At 36.1% G+C, this 22,887-nt stretch overlaps 1 protein-coding gene across 6 annotated transcripts in view; it reads left to right on the forward strand.

Moving 5' to 3' along the window:
• The window catches only part of TAFA5 (TAFA chemokine like family member 5), a 426,817-nt gene that overhangs the window by 214,329 nt on the left and 189,601 nt on the right, over positions 1–22,887 (forward strand). For all 6 annotated transcript variants that reach the window (XR_003990659.1, XR_003990660.1, XR_003990661.1 and 3 more), the window contains exon 2: positions 14,762–14,911. Coding sequence is in view for 3 of the 6 variants with exons in the window: in XM_030480317.1 (XP_030336177.1) it covers positions 14,762–14,911 (150 nt within the window). In the remaining 3 variants the exon portion in view is untranslated. The remainder of the gene's footprint in view (positions 1–14,761; positions 14,912–22,887) is intronic.

Genomic DNA, 22,887 nt, shown 5'->3' on the forward strand with positions numbered 1-22,887 from the left:
CACCACTGGAAAAATGGAAGGTAAAAACTAATCAGATTATTAAATAGATTTATTTTCTTTTATGTTTTACTGGTTCTACTTCTTTGTGTTTAGGGCTGTAATCTATGTCCTTTGTCACCAAGGGACTTTGGCAAAGATGCTGATTTTTCGCCAACTCCAAGGAAGTCTCTTCACTGAAGAGAGCTGTTACAATGTGGAAAGGATTGGTTGCCTAGATATCTTGAGGGTTTTCTCTTTTTTACTGCCTTTTTTCTTCCAGTTGTGTATTGATCACACAGTAACTACTGTCAATGATTTTTCTAGTAAGAGGAAGGCAAAAAAACTTGAGACATTTCTGATCCCAGAATATGATAGGTTATGATATGCACCTGCAATTGTTTGTGTTTATGGGCATGCATTTATGTGTAAGATTGTATATACAATCTCAGTAATCACTGTGAAACTCTGACTCTGTAGTAGAGGATGCAACATACCACTTACGTAATCTTATTAAAAACAGAGGAGAAAGTGTTCTGACTTTATAGCATTTGCCTGATTGTGCAGAGGTTTATGTGAAGGGTTAAGTGGCCAGTCCAATGTTGATCCTTTGCTCTTGTCTTTACTGCTAGGGTTGGTGAAAAGGATAATTGGTGGGAAGGACTGTCAGATGTCAGTGGAACAGGGAACCATTAAATATTCATTGTTGAGAACGGAGCCAAATTTCCCCTTCCATGCAGTTCAAAGGCTTGGTTCTTCACTGCTTTCTTTTTGTATAGCCATTTAGAACTGGGCACGTTGCATGGGGAATAATACTGCTGGTATTAATAGGAAAATGTGAGTTAGTAGCAATATATACATTTTTGTGCATAAAGTTTAGATCAGCTCTGCATACATGTCAACTTGCAATAGGTGTACATCAAAACATTCTTTTACAATCTATATATTTGATCCATAATTTACTTTTCTTTCCTAGTGGATGTCATCTATAATCCATCCATAAAACATATATAAACACACACATACATACGCATACATGTATATATATATGTACAAGTACACATATATGTATGTATTGCTCTTTAGTCAATAATTATACTTGTGTGTTCTGGTTGGATACTACTGCAGATTTTAGTTATGTCGTCAAACAATATTCCGTCATCTCTGAAGTTTTTGAGTATGGAACATACCCCAACAATTTTAAAGTATGCACAATTTGTATTATACATTATGCATACAGGTACTCTCTACATGGACACACACACAATTTCTGTAATACATATATTCATATTCTTTTAAATAGTTTTGCATAGTCAGAAGTAGTTTATGTATAGATTTTACTCTTATTAAGGTCTTTGGATCTTTTACTGAATTTGCTTTTCCAGCAGTGACCAGCTTCATTTGATTGAAGATACCAGATTTCAGATATTAAATGGAATGGTATTGGAATATCTCATATCAACAAAGCAGTTCTGTTACAGCAAACTGATATTAATATATGAAATCAGGAAGCAGTAGAAAAGAGAAACTGTCTACTTGAAATTGCTAGAATGGAAGTGGTGAACCAAATTCACAGATTTTGAAGACTAAAGCATCAACAGCCATAAGCAAGTGGCTGTGTTTACAAGAGTATAGATACAGTGTACACTAGTGTATACTGGTACATTGTTTGAATAGTTTAATCGTAGAATGATTTGAATTGGAAGGAGAGCCTGGAGGTCATCTAGTCCAAAAAAGATAAAGAGACTGTAGAGCTGTCATACGGTGCTTAGCCAAGTACAGCACTGAAGGCGTGTGCCTTCCACTTTGCTTCTATCTCTGCTTCCTGATCCCAGAACACCTTTGTTCAGAGCTGCTGCCATGACTTGTGGTACATACAAAGTGAATGATTCTTAAAATAGAGCTTCCACTTGGAGAAGAACTCATTGGACAAATGTCCTTGGTCAGAATCACAGTTATTTAAGATGCAAGACAAAATTGCTAAAGGGCTGGTGCTGGAGTGTGGAGACTTTCTCATTATTCTGTTGAATTTGCTGTCTGTGAAGTTAGTGGTAAAAATTCCATTGATTTTATTGGAAGGAGGATTAGTCATTGTGCAAAGATGCATGTTGTACAGAAGATGTGCAACTGTTTTCACTTAAGACTAGAGAATGACTGTAGTTCTATAAATCATTAGGTTTCAGCAGATTAGAAGAACTGAATTCTGATTAATAGTACAATTCTCATGGCTTCAGCTCTGGGCTACTGTGAGTTTGATGGTGGTATAGTTTCACTGAAAATAATGCTGTATCCTCCTTTTAACAAAAGCAAACTGGTTAGCCAGTACAGAAGATATATGGCAACATCAGAAGCTGAATCCCAGTCTTTTGATTTTGATTCCTGTTTCAAACGAAGACTGCATAATTCTTATTTAATACATTACTTCCTCTTAATGATAATAACACAGTCACTGCTTTCTGTATGCAACCATCTGTATACAACCAGGCTCACATTTCTCTTGCAGCAAAGTTGTGATGTTCTCTATATTGCAAAATTACTGTCTTCCTCTGCTGTTGTCCTCTCCAGTAGGAGACCAAAACACATGTATGTGTGCATCGACATAGACACAAATAATGTGATGTGTATTATTATTAATCACAGCTGTGGTTAATCATTCAGTTCGGTATCCTTGGTTACCCCTTAGGTAATAAATGTTTGTGTTGGCCTATTTTCTCTAGGGATGCCCTACCAAACCTTTGGTCTGAATGATTGATTTTGTCTTTGTGTCATAATGACTCTGCCTTTAATAGTTGCTGTATAAATTCAGATTACCTATACCTAATGAAAATAACTTTATTTTGTTTGAACCTAATACATTTTGGATTTGAAGCATTTAGACAAAAGGTTATATGGCCTTTCAGAAACCCTTTTTTAATGAAATATTTATTGCTAGCTTTTCTGTTCTGATTCCTATTATCCTCAGTTTTCATTCAAGCTTTTATATTGCCATTGGGAAAATTAATATAAGAAGGGCAGGCCCTAAGTGGTCAACATGCCCATGTATATCTCATATATGTACATTAATTGCTTGATATCATTCAAGTTTTATTACATCTGGTGAGTGCAAACATTCATTCAGTAAATCTCCCTTTGCTGCTTTCCTACTCATCCCTGTGGGATCATTCTCCTGTCTGTGAATTTTATTCTTTCTGCTGCCTACATACCATTACCACAGAAACACAGTATCAGTATCACTGACCTAAACAAATTCAGTATATTCAACAAAAGGAAGGCAGAAAATATTAATGCTTCTCCATAATGTTAATGGTTCTCCTTCAGCATTTCCCCTGGATGAGGAGCAGCACTTAGTTACGCTCAGTGCTCTTTAACTTGACAGTTTCATGTTGTCCTCTACAGCAGAGAACTTCTGGTCAGTGCTGCTTCAATGTGACCCATGGAGCTGACAAATCTCACATCCTCTTAGTTTTTCTTCTTAAAGACTTATCTGATGAAAGATGTAATATAGTTTATGATGGTTTATGATACACTTAAACCCAAATTTGAGAGGTTAATTTAATGTTATCCATCAGACACAGTCAGAACACTGAAATGTTTACCACAATCAATACTATATCATGTTAAAGTTTTAGCAAGTAGGCAAGTAAAAAGAATGCAAAGCGTTGCCAATGCCAGACTTAGACCTGGTGGGTCTCCTTGCATGTGGCATTCCCTTAGAAATCAGTGGGGATTCTTTTTAAAAAGGTAGTTTCTACTTCGAAAATTTTGTCTGGGTTGGGCTTAAAGTTACATGTTGTAAAGTAAAAATACTTCATCCATTGACTGTGGTATCATAAAGAGCAGGCTGACTGATTCATTTGGTGAAATTAATATAATACCTATTGTGAAGGCTCTTGGCAAATTGCTTATGTCTTATCATTAATATGAGAAGCAATACATTAGAGTCATCTCCAATTTCAAGGTCCTATAGTACAACACATCCTTCTGTGAAGTGTATGTATATGCATGTATGTCTATGTGTTTATTTAATTACACGTTTTTTGTGTTTAGAAAACTGTTAACTACACTATGTCTTAGGAAGCATATTTCAGGATGCTGCACCATGAGTAATAGTAAACTCAGTTCAAAATGCTGAGTAAAACAGTGACAGGCTTATTTTCATTCCTTTTTATTGAAGACCTTGGTCTGAGGAAGTATTATTTATTAGGCATTCATTGAGAAATTGATAGCATAATTTAACTTTTTATTAGCTAGTAAAACTTATAAGCAGTACATAAAAAGATGGACCTTGTTATAGAGGAAATAATACTAATAAAAAAGGTTAATTTAAAGTTTTTTAAAAGGTCACCAGTGTAAAGACTTTTCAACATTGCCTTCTATGGTATGAACACATACCTTGAAGTTGTTGATAGTTTTGTTTGTGTCTATTTCCCAGCTGCTAAGTCTAGGAGAGAATGAATTTGTACACTTCTAATGTTTTCAGCTTTTCAGTATCTTGAAATTTATTCTGCATCTGGTGTGAACATACATGACACATCTTCTTTAAGTGTAAGCCCCTCTATATGGTGTGGAGGGGAAATAATGGATGTTGTAGGCATGCACTGAACACTTAGTTCTGTAAATAGAAAACATTGTTCCCAATAAATGGAATGCAAGAAGAGGTATTGTGTTTGTCTCTAATGTTGAGCCCTTTAGTGATTTGCAATGGTGGGTGGGATGACTGTAGTCCTTGTTCACTGTCTTTGGGCAGCCTTGGATATATGTGAGCAACTTAAAACCTCTTTTGCTGTCACCTTCCTCTGAGTTGTGCAGAGAGAATCTTACCCATAAATGGTTATCTTCTTGCAGGATTAGAAATGAAGATATAAAAATCATGGATTTCATCCATGAAAACTTTTAGTTTCAGCAGGCACCTGTTTCATAAGTCATTTTGAGCAAAACTGATAAAAACGGAAAATGCAGCAGTGAAGCTGGCCCAGATAGAAAATCACTTCTCCAAGTCTGTAGAGCAGCTGAGAATAATGGCCACTATACTCATGCTTCTCTGTCACACTTGCATGAAGCACTGCTCCCAGACAAACCTTTAAAATGAAAGCCATCACTCAAATCAGTTAAGGAGCCTGTCAAGTTCACTTCCTCTAGTTGGTGCTGAAGGTTGGTATTAGTCCAACAGTAAGAATATATTTATTTAGCATACTGCATCTCGATTTTTTAACTTTTCGGACAGTGTAAATGTCTGAAACTCCTTTGATGGACCTGCAATGGTGGGACTTGTGTGCTAAATCTAGCCATGTGCTCAGCATAGCACATAAATGAGGGACTTCATTGCTCCATGCTGTGAATATGGAGAGGCAGCTACTGCTGAGGAGCATTACAATCAGTAGAAAAACTCTGAGAGCTAAGGAAGAAGAAATAGCAAATGCAGACAATGCATGCTGTTCTGTTTTTGTCCTTATGATGTGCTCGATTTGAGAATTCATGCCAGCACCCAAGTTAATTGAACCTATGCACCATAAACTTCCTCTTTATAGTCACTGCAGAGAGAGAGGCACTCCAAGAGGTGCAGATTCTGCCTGTTGAAGCTTTGGGCCTAAGGATCCTTTGTTCAAGATTCTCAGCATCAAATCCTGATTTGGGTTCATCTATAATGCTTCTAATTAATGTCATATATTATGGAGTGGGATTATTTCTTCTGAGGTGTAGGAAGACATTGAAAATTGTTGAAATTTGTTTCCTTCTTGGATATGGGCACTGTGCTACTTCAGTTTTTCAATGTTTACTTCTGCAGTGTTACAAAGTTATAATTCCCTGTGGTTATGTGTGAGCTGTTGTACCTATATGTTCTCAGTAAGTGCAGTACCACAAAGTCTTGAGAGACTGTATTTTGTATGGAGAATGTTTATGGACTCTTTCTATTTAAAAAAAAAAAAAAAATTGCATAAGAATGACACTAGCTAGTAGAAGACTTTCTCTGTTATCCAGTAATTTCAGAGTAAACCTACCATCTGCATCACAGTGCTATCACTAGAAAGAAAATGGATTTTTGTGTCATAGGCTTGTGCAAAAAGGGAGGAGTCATGTTACAGGCAGTAGTCAAAATAAACAAGCTTATTTTAAAGATATTATTTAGATCTGCTAAGAGTACAGTGGATGACAGAAAATGTCCATAATTTGAATTTTTTATTCCTTCATAGGTATTGCTTAGCGTATGGCATGTTAACAAGGCTGGATATTGTAAGGTAGCAGTTGTTTTCAGCTGCATACTTTGGCCTCCAGGTTTCCAAACCTGCCACAGGCACAGAATAATGACACAGTTCTTGTTGTATAGGATATAACTTACTTCCTGGTGGATGGCAATTAGAAGTTAGGGTTTATTGTTTCTGCAGTTTGAGGGCTAAGACATATTGACAGGATCCAACAAAGCAAAATCTCAGCAAATTGATTCTCCTTTCCCACATAGCATGTACTGGACCAAATTTTATCCCAAATCTGCTGTTGAACCCAGGATATTGCAGTGCATATCTCGATTGTAAAAAGGAAAACACGAGAATTTAGAAACAATGTTTACCTGTGCTGCTACATTATACCTGCTTCTGATATATGGCTTTATCTGCATGTTCCTTCAAACTGATTTCATGCTCCCTGCAGTGACATATTTTGCTAACAGAACAGACTTGTGCCTTCCTGACATACAGATTCTGGCTCCAACAAATGTCAGTAGCTTTTTAGACAAACCTGTGCTTTTTATTCCTGTCTTTCTCAAGAGAAATAACTGCATCCTTCTGGTAACATTTTTCCCCCTATGGCTATTCTGTTTGTTTCGTAAACAGACTAGGTTTATTTTATGTGTAGAAGGTGGTAAACACATGGAAAGGTGTTTTTCTTCTTTCTTTGTCTTTTTTTTTTTTTTTAACAGTTTTAAATGTTTTTAGGAAAGTGAGTGACAACCACTAGCCAACTAATGCAAATAAGCATAACTTTGTTTAACGCTGAATTCATGCACTTATTTCCTTTTTGTAACCAATAGAGGCCTCTAGAAGCAATTACTGAACCTGCCTGAAGAGGAGTGAACAGGAAGCCCTTGGAGCTGCAGGTCCTCCTTGGAGGAGCTCTCTGTAGCTGAGATTTACAGTTCACACTGACTTGCACAGGGGCAGAACTTACTTAAAGAGAGGCAGAACTTACTTAAAGGACTCAAATGCCTTGTCATTTCTACTTATTTTTGGTAGCATCACTTAAATTATTTCCTTATTTGTAAGGTCTGCTTTTAGGTCACTATCCAAAAAGAGACATGGAAACTTGATACAAAACCTCATAAATTACTAGGCTAGGGGGGTATTTCTATCATATTCATTAAATCAACATTAGGGGGATTCCTTTGGTTGATCTTTGTGTGAATGTCTATTAAAGACATTTCTCAAAGTTGGAAGCTGTGATCTCTGGTGTTGAAATGAGGGATGCCAGTATCAGTGGTACTCCTGGGTGGTGCAGCTTGATGGATTTCCAGTCTCCATGCTAGACTCAGTGAGATCATCCCCAAGGCAGGGCCTGGCAGCTAGAGAGGCACTGAGGCAGCCCCAGGCACCAGTGACCTCCCTGGGGATGGGTACAGGCTGTGGGCCCACAGGTGGGCCTGGCTCTGCAGGGCCCATGGCTGGGCAGGGCAGGGCTGTGGGGAGCTGGAGACTGGCCCTGCTGGAGCATCGCTGGGATGGGGCTGACAGCCCTGGGGGGCTGGAATGGGGCCTGGGCTGTGGACAGGGTGTGCTGGGCAGGGATGGTGACACGTATTGCAGCCCTCCTAGCCCTGACATATGTTTCTCTTTCAATACTGTTCTTGAGCCATGGTTTTCTTTTTCTTTCTTTTATGTAAAGTGCAGCATATCAAATGTGTTGGTTTTGACCTGAGACTTCATAGGAATTTGAGAAATGACATTGTCATGTCCTAAAACCAGTACAAATTACTTTTTAAAGTAGCAAAGCACATAGGGAAGTTTATTTTGAATTAGGTTCATGTATATGGATGCCTTGCTTCTACATTTATCAATACATCCTTGGCTTGATTTTTCAAGTCTTTTTGGGTCTGGAGTTCCTCTTTGTTCTGTTTGAGAATTCCATTCAGAAACTTAAATCTTGAAGTTTGTTTTTGCTGAACTCTGGTTTTACCTTTCTTTTTCTTTCTGTTATGTTATTATTCTTAATTATATGAAAAAAATATTAAGGAATTACATACAATAGCAGTATCAGGTGCAATAAGTTAGGACGTTAGTCTTATCTGAGAAAAAAAATAAATCTCAGAATAGATTCTGAATGTATCTTGATCTCCACAGACTCTATTTTCTTCTCTGTGCAGCTATTTAGAAGAGTAGAATCTATCTTAATTAAAATTTACTTCTTATTTCAGAATGGAAAGGCTGAAAACTATTTTCTTACCCTCCTAATGTCTGTGCTGTTCGTGCGCTTGAGATGGCTAAGTGGTAGTCTGAAAATTGCTATAAGATTAGTAATTACTAAGGTGACATAATGTAGTTTTGTTGCAGTGGAGATCTGAACATACGCAAGCTGACTCTTAAAAGGAGAAGGAATTCCTTATATTTTTCTCTTGTCATTCATAAGTTTTACTTAATTGAGGTCTACAATGAGTTTTCCTTCATAAAATGAGCACTAAAACCACGTCTTTTGAGACAAGATGTCTTTTTTTATAGCACTAAAATCCAGAATCGCTCCTTTAAAGATTTGGAAGCTACAGAGGTCACATGGTAAGGCTGATTCTACCCAAATGTAGCTTTGAACCTGTAATGAAGTAAATCTATGGAAAGTTTTGAAAAATTTGGTCTGCTGCTTTTCAGTTTAGTGGGCACCTGTGGGGTACAGCAGTAAATTAAGATTATCCAAATTAGTTGCTTTTTGTTTCAGACAATGACATTGGTCCTGGCTACTTCTGATAGCATAATCATACCCTCAAGAAAAACTGGTAAAGAGTATTTTAAACAGGTTGTCTAACTCCACTAGCAAGAAGAATTGCTTTCTGTAGTCTGTCCCTTAAACACCTACAAAGTTTGTTTCAATAGAAATATACAAGATCCTAAATGACACATGAAGCATCTTGGAAACAAATGATTTTAATGTCAGTGACATCAGTAAGAAGAAAAGGAAATAGTGTATTTCCATGAATATATTCTACTGAAAAATTGAAAGATAGAAACAGTGTTCTTATTTGATAGTTATTCTAAAACTGTGCTGATTCATTTGAACAGGTTTTTTCCCATTTTTTCCCTTATATGCTGAGCCAGTTCTAGTCTGTTAGTTTAGATTAAATGGGGTGTATGTATGTGGGGGGGGAGGGGTGGAGGGGTGTCAGAAGTTTTGTGGAGTTGCTCTTTCTTATCTTATACTAGTTTGATTTCCACAGATTTTGCTATTTTAGCTTAAAAGTGAGTGTGGCTTTTGGGGGCAAACAATTCATTCCCATAATCACTCTAATTCTGAACTAAAATTGGAAAATAAAAGGTAATAGGACTGTCTGAAATTGAATTATGTTCACCGTAAGGCATCTTCTTTCAGGACATTTTCTTTGTGGAAGGATATATAAGATAAACAATTTTAAATTCCACTTAAATACGTGCTTTTTATTTTTTAAATTGAAATACATTTAAACATTTGTTACTCAAGTTACTCAAGTTACTCAAGCTGCAAATCATAAGTGACACTAAATACTGAAGCTCCTTCTCATTTCAGTAGGAATTGTTGATATTCAGCTCTACTCAGGAGTTGGCATGGCTCTGTTGTCAGAAAGACTTCAATATTGTAATAGAAAACTACTGAATGTATTCCTATGGTCTGATTTTGAAACAACTTCTGCATTGTGTTCACTGACAAAAGAGTATTTGAATCTAGCCAAGAATTTTAATAACATCTAACTTGATGCATTTTGAACTAAAAGTGCTTGTGTTGCTAGGAATCAAGTTGGTGATGCATGGAAAAACTGTTCACTGCAACTATAACATAAGCTTGCGTATACAATTCAGAAGTAGATTTGCTGGATGAGCATGAAATATAAAACCCTCGAAAGATCTGTATATTTAGGTCAAGTTTTATTTTCATTATACCCACAGATACCGTGAGTTCATAATCTGATTTTATTTCTTTAAATGAATTTGAGGGAAAGTCTTCAGCTTTTCAGCATGCATAAATTAAAAATTCATAACATCTATAACTGGCTTGCTGTAATCAATGTGAATTAGGCAGATTTTATTTTCTGTTAGAGAACAAAAATATTTTCATCCACAGAAAATTAAAATGCGATCCTAGATACCCTCCATGTAATACAAAAATATTTACTATTTGAGGGTTTTGCCCGTGACAGACAATGTAGATCTTTCAAAAGCTTTGTTCTTTCGGCAATGGCTTATAGCTGACAGAGGGCTCTTCTTAGGAATACACATAAAAAATGCCATTTACTTTTAAACTTCTCAGTAACAAACTCTTTTCTGTCAAGAATGGAAGTACTAAAGAACTTCTAAAAACATAGTAGTTTTTACCTTGAGATAATTCCTGCATCATTTGCTAAATATATGTACCTGAACTCACTGATTCCTACAGAGTTCCATGAAAGTCTCACAAAAAGCAGTTTCAGAACTGATCACAGGCGGACTTCATTGAGAAAAAAGCAAAATAGGTGCTGAGTACAGCAATTACTGTAAACAGGTCCATGGGTGCAAGCTGGAAGCTAAAAGCCTAATCCTGTTGTATTTTGTATTTTAACAGCTGTGGGGTTTTTTTTGGTTTTGGTCTGGTTTGACTTACTTACATTTTAATTCAGAATACTGTGGTTTTCCTTTTTTCTGAAAGAATTCCATATAGAAGCATGTATGTTTGCAGTGGGAGAGAGAGGACACTTATCAATTGGCATTTTAAGAATGCAGTACAACATTCTAGAAGAACATTAAAGAACCCAATCCTTTTCTCTATTTAGTAACCAGATGGTGGCAACACAAAATCAAATAAATTTCAGTGAGGTCTTAATTACTAAAATAAACTTACAAAATAAATATTTATAAAATAGTAATATTAAACCAGTAATAACAACAACAAATAAATACTCATTACTTGGAAAACTGGATGATTGTAACTGAAATAAACTTTATGCTTGATCCATAAAATAATGATTTATTTTATTTTATTTTATTTTATTTTATTTTATTTTATTTTATTTTATTTTATTTTATTTTAATTTCCTTGAAGGAAAACCTTTCAGGCAAGGCTAGAATGAATCAGAGTTCTCTGATGATGCTTGCCTTTTTTCCCCCCAGGATTATTTAGTTCATGTTGGAAGGGGGTGAACTGCTTTGTGTAAGTACATAAATACAGTCTACTGAAAAAATGGAGTCTTTATGACTGTTCCATAGACTGTGGCTCTTAATCTATCTCTCAACTGGAAGAGCTCCATTAAAAATCCACCCATTGCTGCCTTGAGATTTTTTCTCTGTGCTTAGGAGTGACATGGAAGGTGTTCAGAGGCTCACAGATGAATGGCCTTTTTTCATTAATATCTTTGAAAGAGGTCACTATGTTAGCTTCCCTGAAAATGAAACGTACCCTGATCCTTGAAACTCGATACTTAAAAGAAGTATATGCCTTTTGTTCCATCATTTTGTACCTTACATTTCTAGATTAAATTGTTAAAAAGCCAAAGTAGCATACATGTCACCTAAGTAAGATACTCCTGTAGACTTGCCCTCTACTTAATGAGAGGCAGAGAGGACATGCTTTACAACAGGATGACTCTCTCCATGACTCTCTCCATGCAGATGGGCCTCCATAACCTTAGCTAATACTTTTCATGCTCTTCAGCCATCTAAAGCCAAGTAACAGTGGACGTACACTTGCAATATTTGCACCCTGTGACACAAGGACCAGGAAATTTTTATGCCATATATATGGAAAGAGCTGCTGCAGCTCTACAGTATTTTTTAATTTACAATATCTTTAATTTACAATATCTCTTCTGCTATAGAAACATGAATGGCAACAGAGAAATTATCTTAAAAAAAATCTATGAAATATTTTAAAAATAGTTCTAATTTTCCCTTATTTTTAATAGCTGTACGTAATTCTGTGAAAGGCAGTGTGACATTATCTTTGTACAACAATTACTCTCATTTAGGTATCCTGGTTTTCGAAGTTCGTAAAAAAAATTGAGGTCACTATGCCCAACTGAAAGCAATCATAAAAAACAAATAGCCCAGCTGGCTCAAAATGAACCTATGCAGATCTAAAACTGGACAGGTCCAAAAGCAGAAAAGATGATCTATAGGCATTCTTATCAATAGTCACCGCTTGCATTCCCTGGAAAGCTTTCACTAATTATCTTGACATAAAGCTTCATTGTTCTACTCAGAGCATAGTCCTTATTTACCTTCACTGTGCTGTAAAACTGGCTCCTTTACTCTGAAATGGGGTTTTATATAACAAGTCACCTACATTATATATTTTATCCTATCTTTTAATGAAAGAAATGATAGTATAAAGACTTACAGACAGTGGTGAATATGGTGGCCCATACTCTCAGGAACACATTAAACATGTCATATTTATGCTTCCACTTTTTCTTTGGTTTCCATTCTATTTCTATTCTCAATGCAGGACCATAATCATGATGTTCCAGTGCCTAAGGGGGTCAAGATCTAAATACACCTCTGATTATGTCTTTTTTACATGATCTACTAAGACAGCTGTATTCCTTGGGAGCAGGACATCTCCTGCAAACCAGAATGAAATATATTAGCAATGGGGGAAAAAAGAATGGTGTTTGTTTTTTTTTTTACAGTTCAAGATGTTTCAGTCTCTAGCTGGATTTCCATTGTCCTTATTTGGAAAATCATGTGCCACTATCTTTCTTGCTAAACCTTTACTTCCTAACCCAAGATTTCAGAGGAAACAAAGAAAAAATCAGCATATGATAAAGATCTCATCCTAAGATGTTTTTATTAAGAGAGTGGGTGGGAAACAGAAACCCAGGGCTGACCATAGATCATAAGTCTAGTTGTCAGCAGCCATTAAACACAATGGTGGAAGTGTTCACTATCATGAATATGATGTCTGTATTTATACATGCCTAATGTATATTACTTATATGTATGTCACATATTTTCATAAATCTGTAGACTAACTTGTTCCATATTCATCTTTGAGATCCTCATTTTTGCCATGTTGTAATTCACTGCAGTGTAGGAGTCACGGCAACACAAAATTTAGGTGTCTTAGCAGTGAACCAGCCACAATGCTATTGACGGCCTACAGTATTTTGCTATTCTGACAGTTTCAAGACAGGATCCACACAATAGGAAGCATCGTAAGCTGGTTTTGAGAACAACATAATGAGTAAACTTGTTTTCTGAATGGAAAAAAATGCAATGTATAGAAATATAATTATACTTCTAGACTTCATTGCCAAACACATACATTTCAGGGGGTTTTGTGTTTTGTTTGGGGGGTGTTGTTGATTTGTTTGTTTGGTTGGGTTTTGGGGTTTTTTTTATAATTTTGATGTTAATACAAATGTAAGATTTCAGCTTTTTGTCTAACTTTTTTTTTCAGTATGTCAACAGCATAAAAATAATTCACTGTGAATATTATTTAAACTGCACAAGTTTTTCGTAAATGCAGTGTTGCATTTGTTCCAATCTTATTTTTTTATGAAAGCAAATCATAATAAGCTTATGATTTGCAGATATATTTTTTCACATCTTCATTTGAAGGTTTATAATTGATTGCCTGCAAAGACAAAATACAATAGAAATCATGTTTACTACTGTACCATAAAATCCAGAAATTGTGTAATACAAAGTGATACCTGAGATTTTTTTTCAGTCTTTCTATACATTGAAATTTAATAATGTATCTTCCTTACTTGTAAAAGGTAATATTTTGGTATACTAGTAGCCTACTGTTGGTTGTATCAGAGGAAGTGCATAATTTGAAATGTATAACATTTATTTCAGACTAATATTCTGTATGAAATAAGTTTTTGCAAGGAACTTTTGTGGTTTTTGTTTTGCCTCTCATAGCATGGTCCAAATTCAGAATTAGGCGGTGTGGATTTTCTCACTATTCAGGGAAAGCTAAATAAATTGGAGAAGTCAATAAAAAGCAAACAATGTTACTGAGCTAACAGTGCAGTGTCATTTTACTGCCGTTTGCAGGATGGTTGCATAGTAAATTTAGTAAAATAAAAAAAGACCAGCTACTTCAGATATGAGTCAAGTAGAGAATGAATTACCATTCAGTTTAGATGAAGCGAGAACCAAAGGACTGACAATCTGGTCAAACACAGGCACGCTTTGAAAGATTTCTTCTTTCAAAACCAGCACACAAAGCAGTTAAGACTCCATTATATTCGTGGACATGTGGGGAAGTTTTTTGTTTTCCATATTCTTTATCGTTTCTTTTCCTAAAATATGTAAAGAGCACACCATTTGAATTTCATTGCTGTAAAAGCAGATTGTGCCTTTACTTAGCCAACATAAGTAAAAGTAACCTGTGTAACCTCAGCTCTCTGGCTTTTATGGAACAATAATAATTTTCCGACAGAACCCGTTTGCAGGGTTTTCATATGTCCACCACAAAGAAAAATTGTGTGTCATCTCATTTTATTATATCCATCAGCTGGCTGCCCATTTGTTGTGGAGTATCTGCTGTGACATAGGGCCATTACTCTATTTGGCTGTAATAGATTGCCTGTAGTGCATTCAGTGACTCTGGTACCTGTTGCTGGTTCTTTTTCCAGGTCAACTGGCTGCAGGTACATGTGAGATTGTTACTTTGGACAGAGATAGCAGTCAGCCCCGAAGGACGATAGCCCGACAAACAGCTCGCTGTGCGTGTAAAAAAGGACAGATTGCCGGTACAACAAGAGCAAGGCCAGCCTGTGTTGATGGTAAGAAGGAGAGTTCAATTCAATGAGTTTCTGCCAATACAAGACTTGTGTAAAACTGGTAGTGTTTCATAAAAAAAAATAAAAGCTCTATAGAAGAAATTTTGTATGTCCCAACTGGTAATGGCAATACCATGGAAATTCCCCAGAAGAGTGTTACTAATAGTATAGATATTTCAGTTACATTTTTTTTAATTGGAATTTTCACTTTTGTTTCAATTTCATATGCAGTTGAATGTTAAGAGAATGGTACTGTTACATTTTGCATGTGATGATAGGATCAGCAGTGAAATGGCATTCTTTTTTCTCTTACTTTTTATTCCGTACATTAAAAAAAAAAAGCAACAACAAAACCACTGTAAAAGAGCCTCCAAGGTTTTATGCCACTGGGAAGCTAATGTGACTGCTTCTGTGTGATAGTTAATGTTGTTGAAGAAAAGACTGATACTATATTTAGAATACAGTATCTGAATATACCTCACATGTCCAGCATTCATCGCTCCTTAAAATGATGATTCTGTATGATTCACTGCAGATGCAGTGATTGCATGCAGCTGGAAAACTGCTGACATACAGGGAGTTATGAAAATGTTTCACTTTGAAATCAGTTTTTGAGACAAATGAATTTGCATGTTACAGCTAAATAAGATGTTCACAGTGGGACAATCTTCAAGAGAGGTCTGCCAGTGCAAGGCCATTAGCAAACTTTTAGATTTAAAACAAATTTGGAGTAGTTGATGCAAAATTGTATGTTTTGGTCTAGGCTCAGTTAGCAAAAGTAAAAAGAAGATATGTATGTATAGAACTATAACAAATTCACAGATTGCCTTTGAAGACTTACTGGTTTGAGTCCTCAGATAAAAATATTGCTGAGAACATCCGACTGTTGCCTCAGAATTTGGTCTTACCAGTGATTATCAAACAAGACAGCTCAAAGGAGATTTCAGAGCCTACCCAGAAAGCTAAATATAGAACATCATGCACATTCTATTTTTGCATTTTGGTTTTGGTACTCTCTAAGACAGTTTCTTAGCTGTCTCTTTCATAATGTGATACAATATCCAGTAATTCTCTTTTCCTGTTTTATTGTAACAGACTTAACTGCTTAAGAAAGGAACCGTAGAATCATAGAATGATTATATTGTGTCATTTATAGTTGTAACTTCAGCAAAAATATTTTTTAGCAATTAAAAAACTCAACATGTGTTTCCCATTGTAAAACAAAGTTCTAAGGGAAAATAGGAGGTTTTCATCATCTAATGGGAAATAAATACAATTTTTTCTCAGTCAGTTGTGGTCTATGGTGAGATTCGTTTGCTGTAGCTTGGGTATCCAGAGTTAGATGTCTAACATAGTAACTTCAGTTTTCTTTATACCCAACAGAGTAAAAGGCACCTTCTCAGAATAATTTATCTCATCCTGAGTCCCTCAGATAAATCAGATGTAGGGCCCCCTGGTACTCACCATTTCTGCCTTGCCTTAAGACACCTGTGATGCTGAGAGTTTAGATTAGCTAGAATGTACATGCAAGAAGACATGACTACACTTCATCCTCTAATTGCTGTATTAGGTTAGTTTCCAAGTATGAAAGATTTGAGATAATTTAATATTTGAAAATACTATCTATCTATCTATCTTATCTATCTATCTATCTACCTATCTATTCATCTATCATCTATCGATCTATCGATCTATCTCAAATTTCCTTTTGCTTTCAATGTTCTTGATCATCATTTTATGAAAGCAGAGAACTGGATGACAGGATCTATGGTTAGATATTGTGTAATTAGAGAGGGTTCTTTATGTAATACTCCATGTTTGAAAAATAAGTGGGAAGTTCATCAGTTGAAAAATAGAGCTCTCCATTAACTTATGTGTCCAAGTACTATAATTAATCTTTTTAAAGCTTTTCAACATAGCTCTAATAAGATCTAATAACACAGGTCTTTATTATTTTGTGAAATGTTTACAGTTAAGATGTTGAGCCCTTTGCTAGGAATGATAATTGCAAGACATGTAGGAGATGGTGCTTTGCTTTCCTGGACACTATTAGGGATGTTCTGTAATCAAAGCCCAAAAAAAGGTTAATGATATGTAGAATCATATATCAAGTTCCCAAATTAAAATGAAGGCACAAGCCAAATCCTTGATCTGTAGGTATTATTCATGAATTAAGTTAAAAAAATAGTTTTACCTACCATAAACATAATTATATAGGAAAGAATAAATGAACACTTTGTCTTGGCTCTAATCTTCTGCTTGCAAATAAAGCTGGCAGATAAATTGGCCATTGACTAACAAGTATCCAACTGTGAATTTACCAGGTTAGTAGTTTAAAGAATACGCACTAAATTTTCCATACTGTTTATATTAATATCTAGAAGTTTCAAACACAGCTGCTAATGCTTTCTTCTGGACAGAACATGAAATCTACATAAAATTAGGTGTGAGAAAAGCTAGTTTTGTCTCTGATATTAAGTCAAATACTGCTAGTTTAGGAATACAACAACCAAACATAATTGTTGGGGATTCTTTTACCACAAAGAATGTTTTCCAAACAAACAATTATATCTTTCTCTATAGCTTTCTTAAATAGGACACAGAGTGTGCTTTTGCACATTTTCTTTATTTACATTACAGTGGATGTTCAGAATGTAATTGTTATTTGAGAATACAGTTCTGCTTTCAAAAAGAAAAAAATCTCATCGCACAGTGTTTTATTTTCATGCCAGTTTGCTTTCCAAGGATTTTGTTAATTTCATTTTATTATTTATTTAGTCTTGATTTTAATGAGGTTTCTTTGAAGTAGAGGTAGCAGAATTAGACCTTAGACCTTTAATTATTAATGCAGAGTCATTTGTGAAGGAAGCAGGCATAGTAAGCATGACCTGCTAACCTACTGACCAGAAAACGTTAGCTAACAATTGTGTCACAGCTTCTGGCAAGAGAGTATTTTGAAGATTCAGTACCAAAGCTGTTAATTTTTACAACCTTAAAATGCATCATGTTGTACCTGGCTACCATTTGTGTTCACTGTTTGATGGAGAGAAGTGCCTTAGAATATATTCAGTTTTGCTGTATGTTTCCTGGAGCTCTGAAATGCAAGTGTCAATTATTGCAGCAAAAAGAGTAAGTAATTTAAGGGCTCTTAAACCTCACAAGCATTGTCTGAGATTGCACTTGTCAACATAGCTCTTAGAGTAAGTCCTGAGTTGATTATCAGAATCCATTCTGCTTTCCACTGCTACATCAGCTAAGGTCTTTTCCTAAAAAATGAAAGACAGTATATATCAGGTAAAACTGGAGTGCTTAAAAATGAAGATGCAGTGTCCAGGGCTTGGTCTGAGCAGAGCATGAAGAACAGAGATTTTCTTGAAATGCCTCCCTATGATGGAGAGTGCTGATTTACTCTTTTTTTTTTTTTTCTAGCAGTCTTTAAGTATGGCAGATTGCTAATGTAATCTGAAAGAAAGGCATCAATATTCACCCTGATTTCAAGCTTGATTTAGTGTTGATTGCTTCATTCCTAGACCCACAGAGTCATAATGTATATTTGGTATGTTTGGTTGTGATGGAATTTTTATTCATGAATGTAGGTTTTGTGATATTATGACAGTAGTTTGCCTGCACTTTTAGCTATATTATTATTATTTACAACTAGCAGTCCCTAGTCCCTTTTCTGTGATCAAATTCCACAGCAATAACGTCAGTTGCATTACTTTGATAAGATATTATGCTTCAATGTAGCATCTGGTTTATCACCAGAGTAATTTCCCTGTGTGTCAGTCAAGCTTCATCAGTTTTTTAAGCTGGAGCCTGTGAGAGATTGGGAGATAGCAATTATTCTCTATTTTTGACCAGTACGTTCGCTATTTTAAACTTGTTTTAAAGCAAGTGACACAAAGTCTTTGAAAACAGCATGTGTACACATGTACCTATGGTGTGCATTCTTTATTGTATCCATCTGAAAATCAGATTTGTTATGCCAAAGCATTTCATAGAATACAAGTATATTAACCTGAAAATTGTGTGATGGACATTTAAATGTTCAATAGATTCCAGTAATTCTGTCCAGTATGTATTTGTAGCTCAAAAATAAACAGCGATTTCCCCCAGAAAATAGAAACAGTTGATGAGAGGAAAAGCGGTATGAGAGAAGTCATTTAATTGCTTGAGAAAATGAGGATGGCAATCTTTAATTTGCTTACCTGAATTCTGTGATTAGAAGATTCTCATGTTCTGGATTTGAGTTCTGGTTACTTTTATGCGATGAGAAATCCCAGGACATTGATCCTGATACCCCAGATTCCTAAATTTCGAATAGTTGGATCTCAGGTAACTGAATTCAAAGTGTTCAGACAATTTATGTTGTAAATCAAAATCTTTAAAAACAAAACAGAACAAAAACCACAAAATCACCTTTTTAAGGTTTTAATACAGTTTTCATTCTTTGCCAGCATTATCTTAGTTGATAAATTCTTTTCTCATACCTTTTGATTAACATGCTTTTCAGTTGGCATTGATTGATTTTGTTTAACACAGAAACTCAGGATCTACAAGGAAGCCACATTAGTTTTGATCGATAATTCCCTGCTCTTCTCATTATCTCTAGGAGTCTACAGGGAGGTGTAGGGGTCAGAACTGATCATTAATAGAATCCTAGGTCATGAACTTGAAGCAAAACTGCCTAATAGCTGGAGAGCTTCATCATTCTAAAGTATCTTATCTATACCGGGGAAAAAAAAGAAAAAAAAGAACAAAATAAAAAAAGAAAGGGGGAAAAAAAGAGAGGACAATAATGATTTTCAGAAATGGGAATTTTAGCTTTCACATTTAGAATATTTCATATCCTTGTTAATTCACTATTTATATTATTTTATCCTGGGTATATTGCAGATATTTGCAAATGTTTCCTCACTGTAAGTATTATACATTTAACTTTGTTGCATTTAAGATATGTCATTTTAAAAGAAGTAAAATCAAAAAGCAAAGCGGGATGAATATGAAATTAAAAGGAGATTGAATAATACTACGTTCACGTTTTGATAGACCAGAAGCAGTGTACTGTACAGTGTGTAAGACTTAAGTGTAGGAGGAGAGTGGGACTATTTGGCTATGAAAATGATCAGAGGGCTGGAATACGTCTTCTGTGAAGAAGGGCTGAGAGAGTTGTGGTTGTTCATCTTGGGGAAGTCTCCAGAAAGACCTTATTACACCCTTTCAATATGTGAAGGGGACTTATAAGAAAGAGAAAAACTTTTTACCAAGGCGTGTAGTGACAGGACAAAGGGCAATAATTTTAAACTAAAAGAGAGTAAATTCAGATTAGACATTGGGAAGATTTTTTTTTATGATGAAGGTAGCAAGACGGGTGTGGTGGAACAAGTTATTCCATGAACAGTGAAGAGGATGTGGATTTTTCCATCCCTGGAAGCATTCAATGTCAGGTTGCTTTGATCTAGTGAAAGATGTCCCTGCCCATGGCAAGGGGCTTATACTAGATATTCTCTAAAGGTCCCTTCAAGTCCAAACTGTCCTATGATTTTAATATTCTATTTGACCCTGGGCAAATGTTATTAATTACATTATGGTGGTAGGAAAGCAGTTGGCTATTCTACCAGGTAGTTGCGAAGTGTAACAGGTTAGAATGTGGTTTTGTTCGTAATCAGGGCTTTTAAACAATCCTAGAACTTGCTGACCACTGGTCATATTTAGTGCTGCATGCGTTACTGGTAGGATCATAGAATCATAGAATGGTTAGGGTTGGAAAGGACCTTAAGATCATCTAGTTCCAACCCCCCGGCCATGGGCAGGCACACCTCACTCTAGACCATGTCACCCAAGGCTCAGTCCAACCTGGCCTTGAACGCTGCCAGGGATGGAGCATTTACGACTTCTTTGGACAACCTGTGCCAGTGCCTCACCACCCTCACAGTAAAGAACTTCCTTATATTTAACCTGAACTTCCCCTGTTTCAATTTAAATCCATTACCCCTTGTCCTATCGCTACACTCCCTGATGAGTCCCTTAGATGGTTAGATGTACTAATGTACTGCAATATTCTAACATCTTACAAGGAATGAAAAAATAATATTTTGGACATTGTTTATATACCCTCATTCTAAGTTTTAGTATAACTTCTTGAGCCTTTGTAGTCTCTTAGTGGTTTTTTTGTTATGATGTATCTGAAGTGCTCCAAACACTGTATATGCTCATTTATGAAATAACCATTGGGTTCTCATGTTGTACATTAGAATTATGTAGAACATTTACTCCTACCTAGAAATAATTTTGAAAGAAAAAAAAAGTACCCTCAACTATATTCTTTTGCTGAGGCGATGGAGGAAGGATGGCAACTATGCATTTGCCAGCACCATATATATAAAACTTAGTTTTCGACATGACTTAAAGAATAATACGTGTCTCTCTTTCCCCACCCCAGCTCCCATACATGCAGCCACAATTGCATCTGTACTTACAGATGCACCAAAGCATGTACGATGTTTTATTTTCATTCATCTGCCTCTAGACAACTCCTTCAGAACTGTAGATTTTCTCAGATGCTGACAATTGAAGTAAAATTGTTTCCATGACTCATGAGCTTGCCCTTCCCATGATACTGGCACGTTATGACAATTTCCACCTTGTGGGTCACTTTTCATTTAGAAATGCACAGGAAGTTGAGTTTCACTCCAATTGCTTTACTTCCTCTCCAAACTAAGGACAGGTGACATTCCAAATCAAGTTGAGTAATAGTTCTTACCTAAATAATATCGCAAACTTGGTAAAATCTTGTAAACGTGCTCACATAAAATACATTTTTTCTCTTTGGTCATGAATGTCAAGTGTCAGTTAGAGAATGAAATGTTGTTGGGTAAGGAATGCCACTGTTCAACCCCAAGACAGAAAGTGAGCAGTATAAAACAAATGTATCAGTAGCTGCAGCATCAATGGCAATACTTATATGTCTATAAGAAATACAGGAAGGTAAGTTAGGTTTCCTCTCCTGACTGAGAATCTACAACAGGAATAGCCAGAAACATGACCAAAAAGCAACCAAACCAAAACTGCTTAGTAAGGCAACTACCCTAAAGGAATATTTCATCCAGAACAATACATAAGGGTTTTACTATGTTATGAAATATTTGATACCTAATCTCAAACAACTGCAGCCCCACCTTGAGTGCTGTGTGCATTTTTGGGTGCCTCAATAGAAGAAGGACACCAAACCAGTATAGTGTGCCCAGGGGAGGGCAGCCAAGATGATGAAAGGTCTCGAGGGCACGACTTAGGAGGAGCAGCAGAGGTCACTTGGCTTGTTCAGCCTGGAGAAGTCTGAAACCTTATCACAGTCTACACCTTCCTCGGGGGGGAGGTGGAGGTGCTGATCTCCTCTCTCTGGTCACCAGTGGTAGGATATGAAGAAATGGAATGAAGCTGCATCAGGGCTTCAGATTCAAGTTCAGATTGGACATTAGGAAAACTTTACTCATTGAGAGGATGGTTAGTTGCTGGAATAGGCTGCCAGGGAAGTGGTCATGGCACTGAGCCTGACAGAGTTCAAGGAGCATCTGGATGACACTCTTCGTCACATGGTTTAGTTTTAAGTAGCCCTGTGAAGAGCAGGGAGTTGGACTCAATGATCCTAATGAGGGCCTTCCAACTTGAGATATTCTGTGACTGGATGTGGCATGAAGGTGCAGATTGGGATTTTGCTTAATGCTTGTGTTTTCCACAGAATAATTCATTCTTCAGCAGTCAGGTAGTAGAGAGTGAGTACTGATCATAGCTTGAAAGTCAGGCCCAGTATGGGTTTATGGGTTCTCAGGCTGAGTAGAGATCAACTGCTTCCTAATGGGAAGTAAATCTGTAGATCTCCTTCCATGATCTAAGAATGTTTATGGAGTAAGAAATCAGCGATGTAGATGCATTAGGTTTAAATAATTAGGTAACAAATTGGCAGATTATTTTCTACAAGA

This window comes from Strigops habroptila, chromosome 3, assembly GCF_004027225.2.
Source record: "Strigops habroptila isolate Jane chromosome 3, bStrHab1.2.pri, whole genome shotgun sequence".
Lineage (NCBI taxonomy): Eukaryota > Metazoa > Chordata > Aves > Psittaciformes > Psittacidae > Strigops > Strigops habroptila.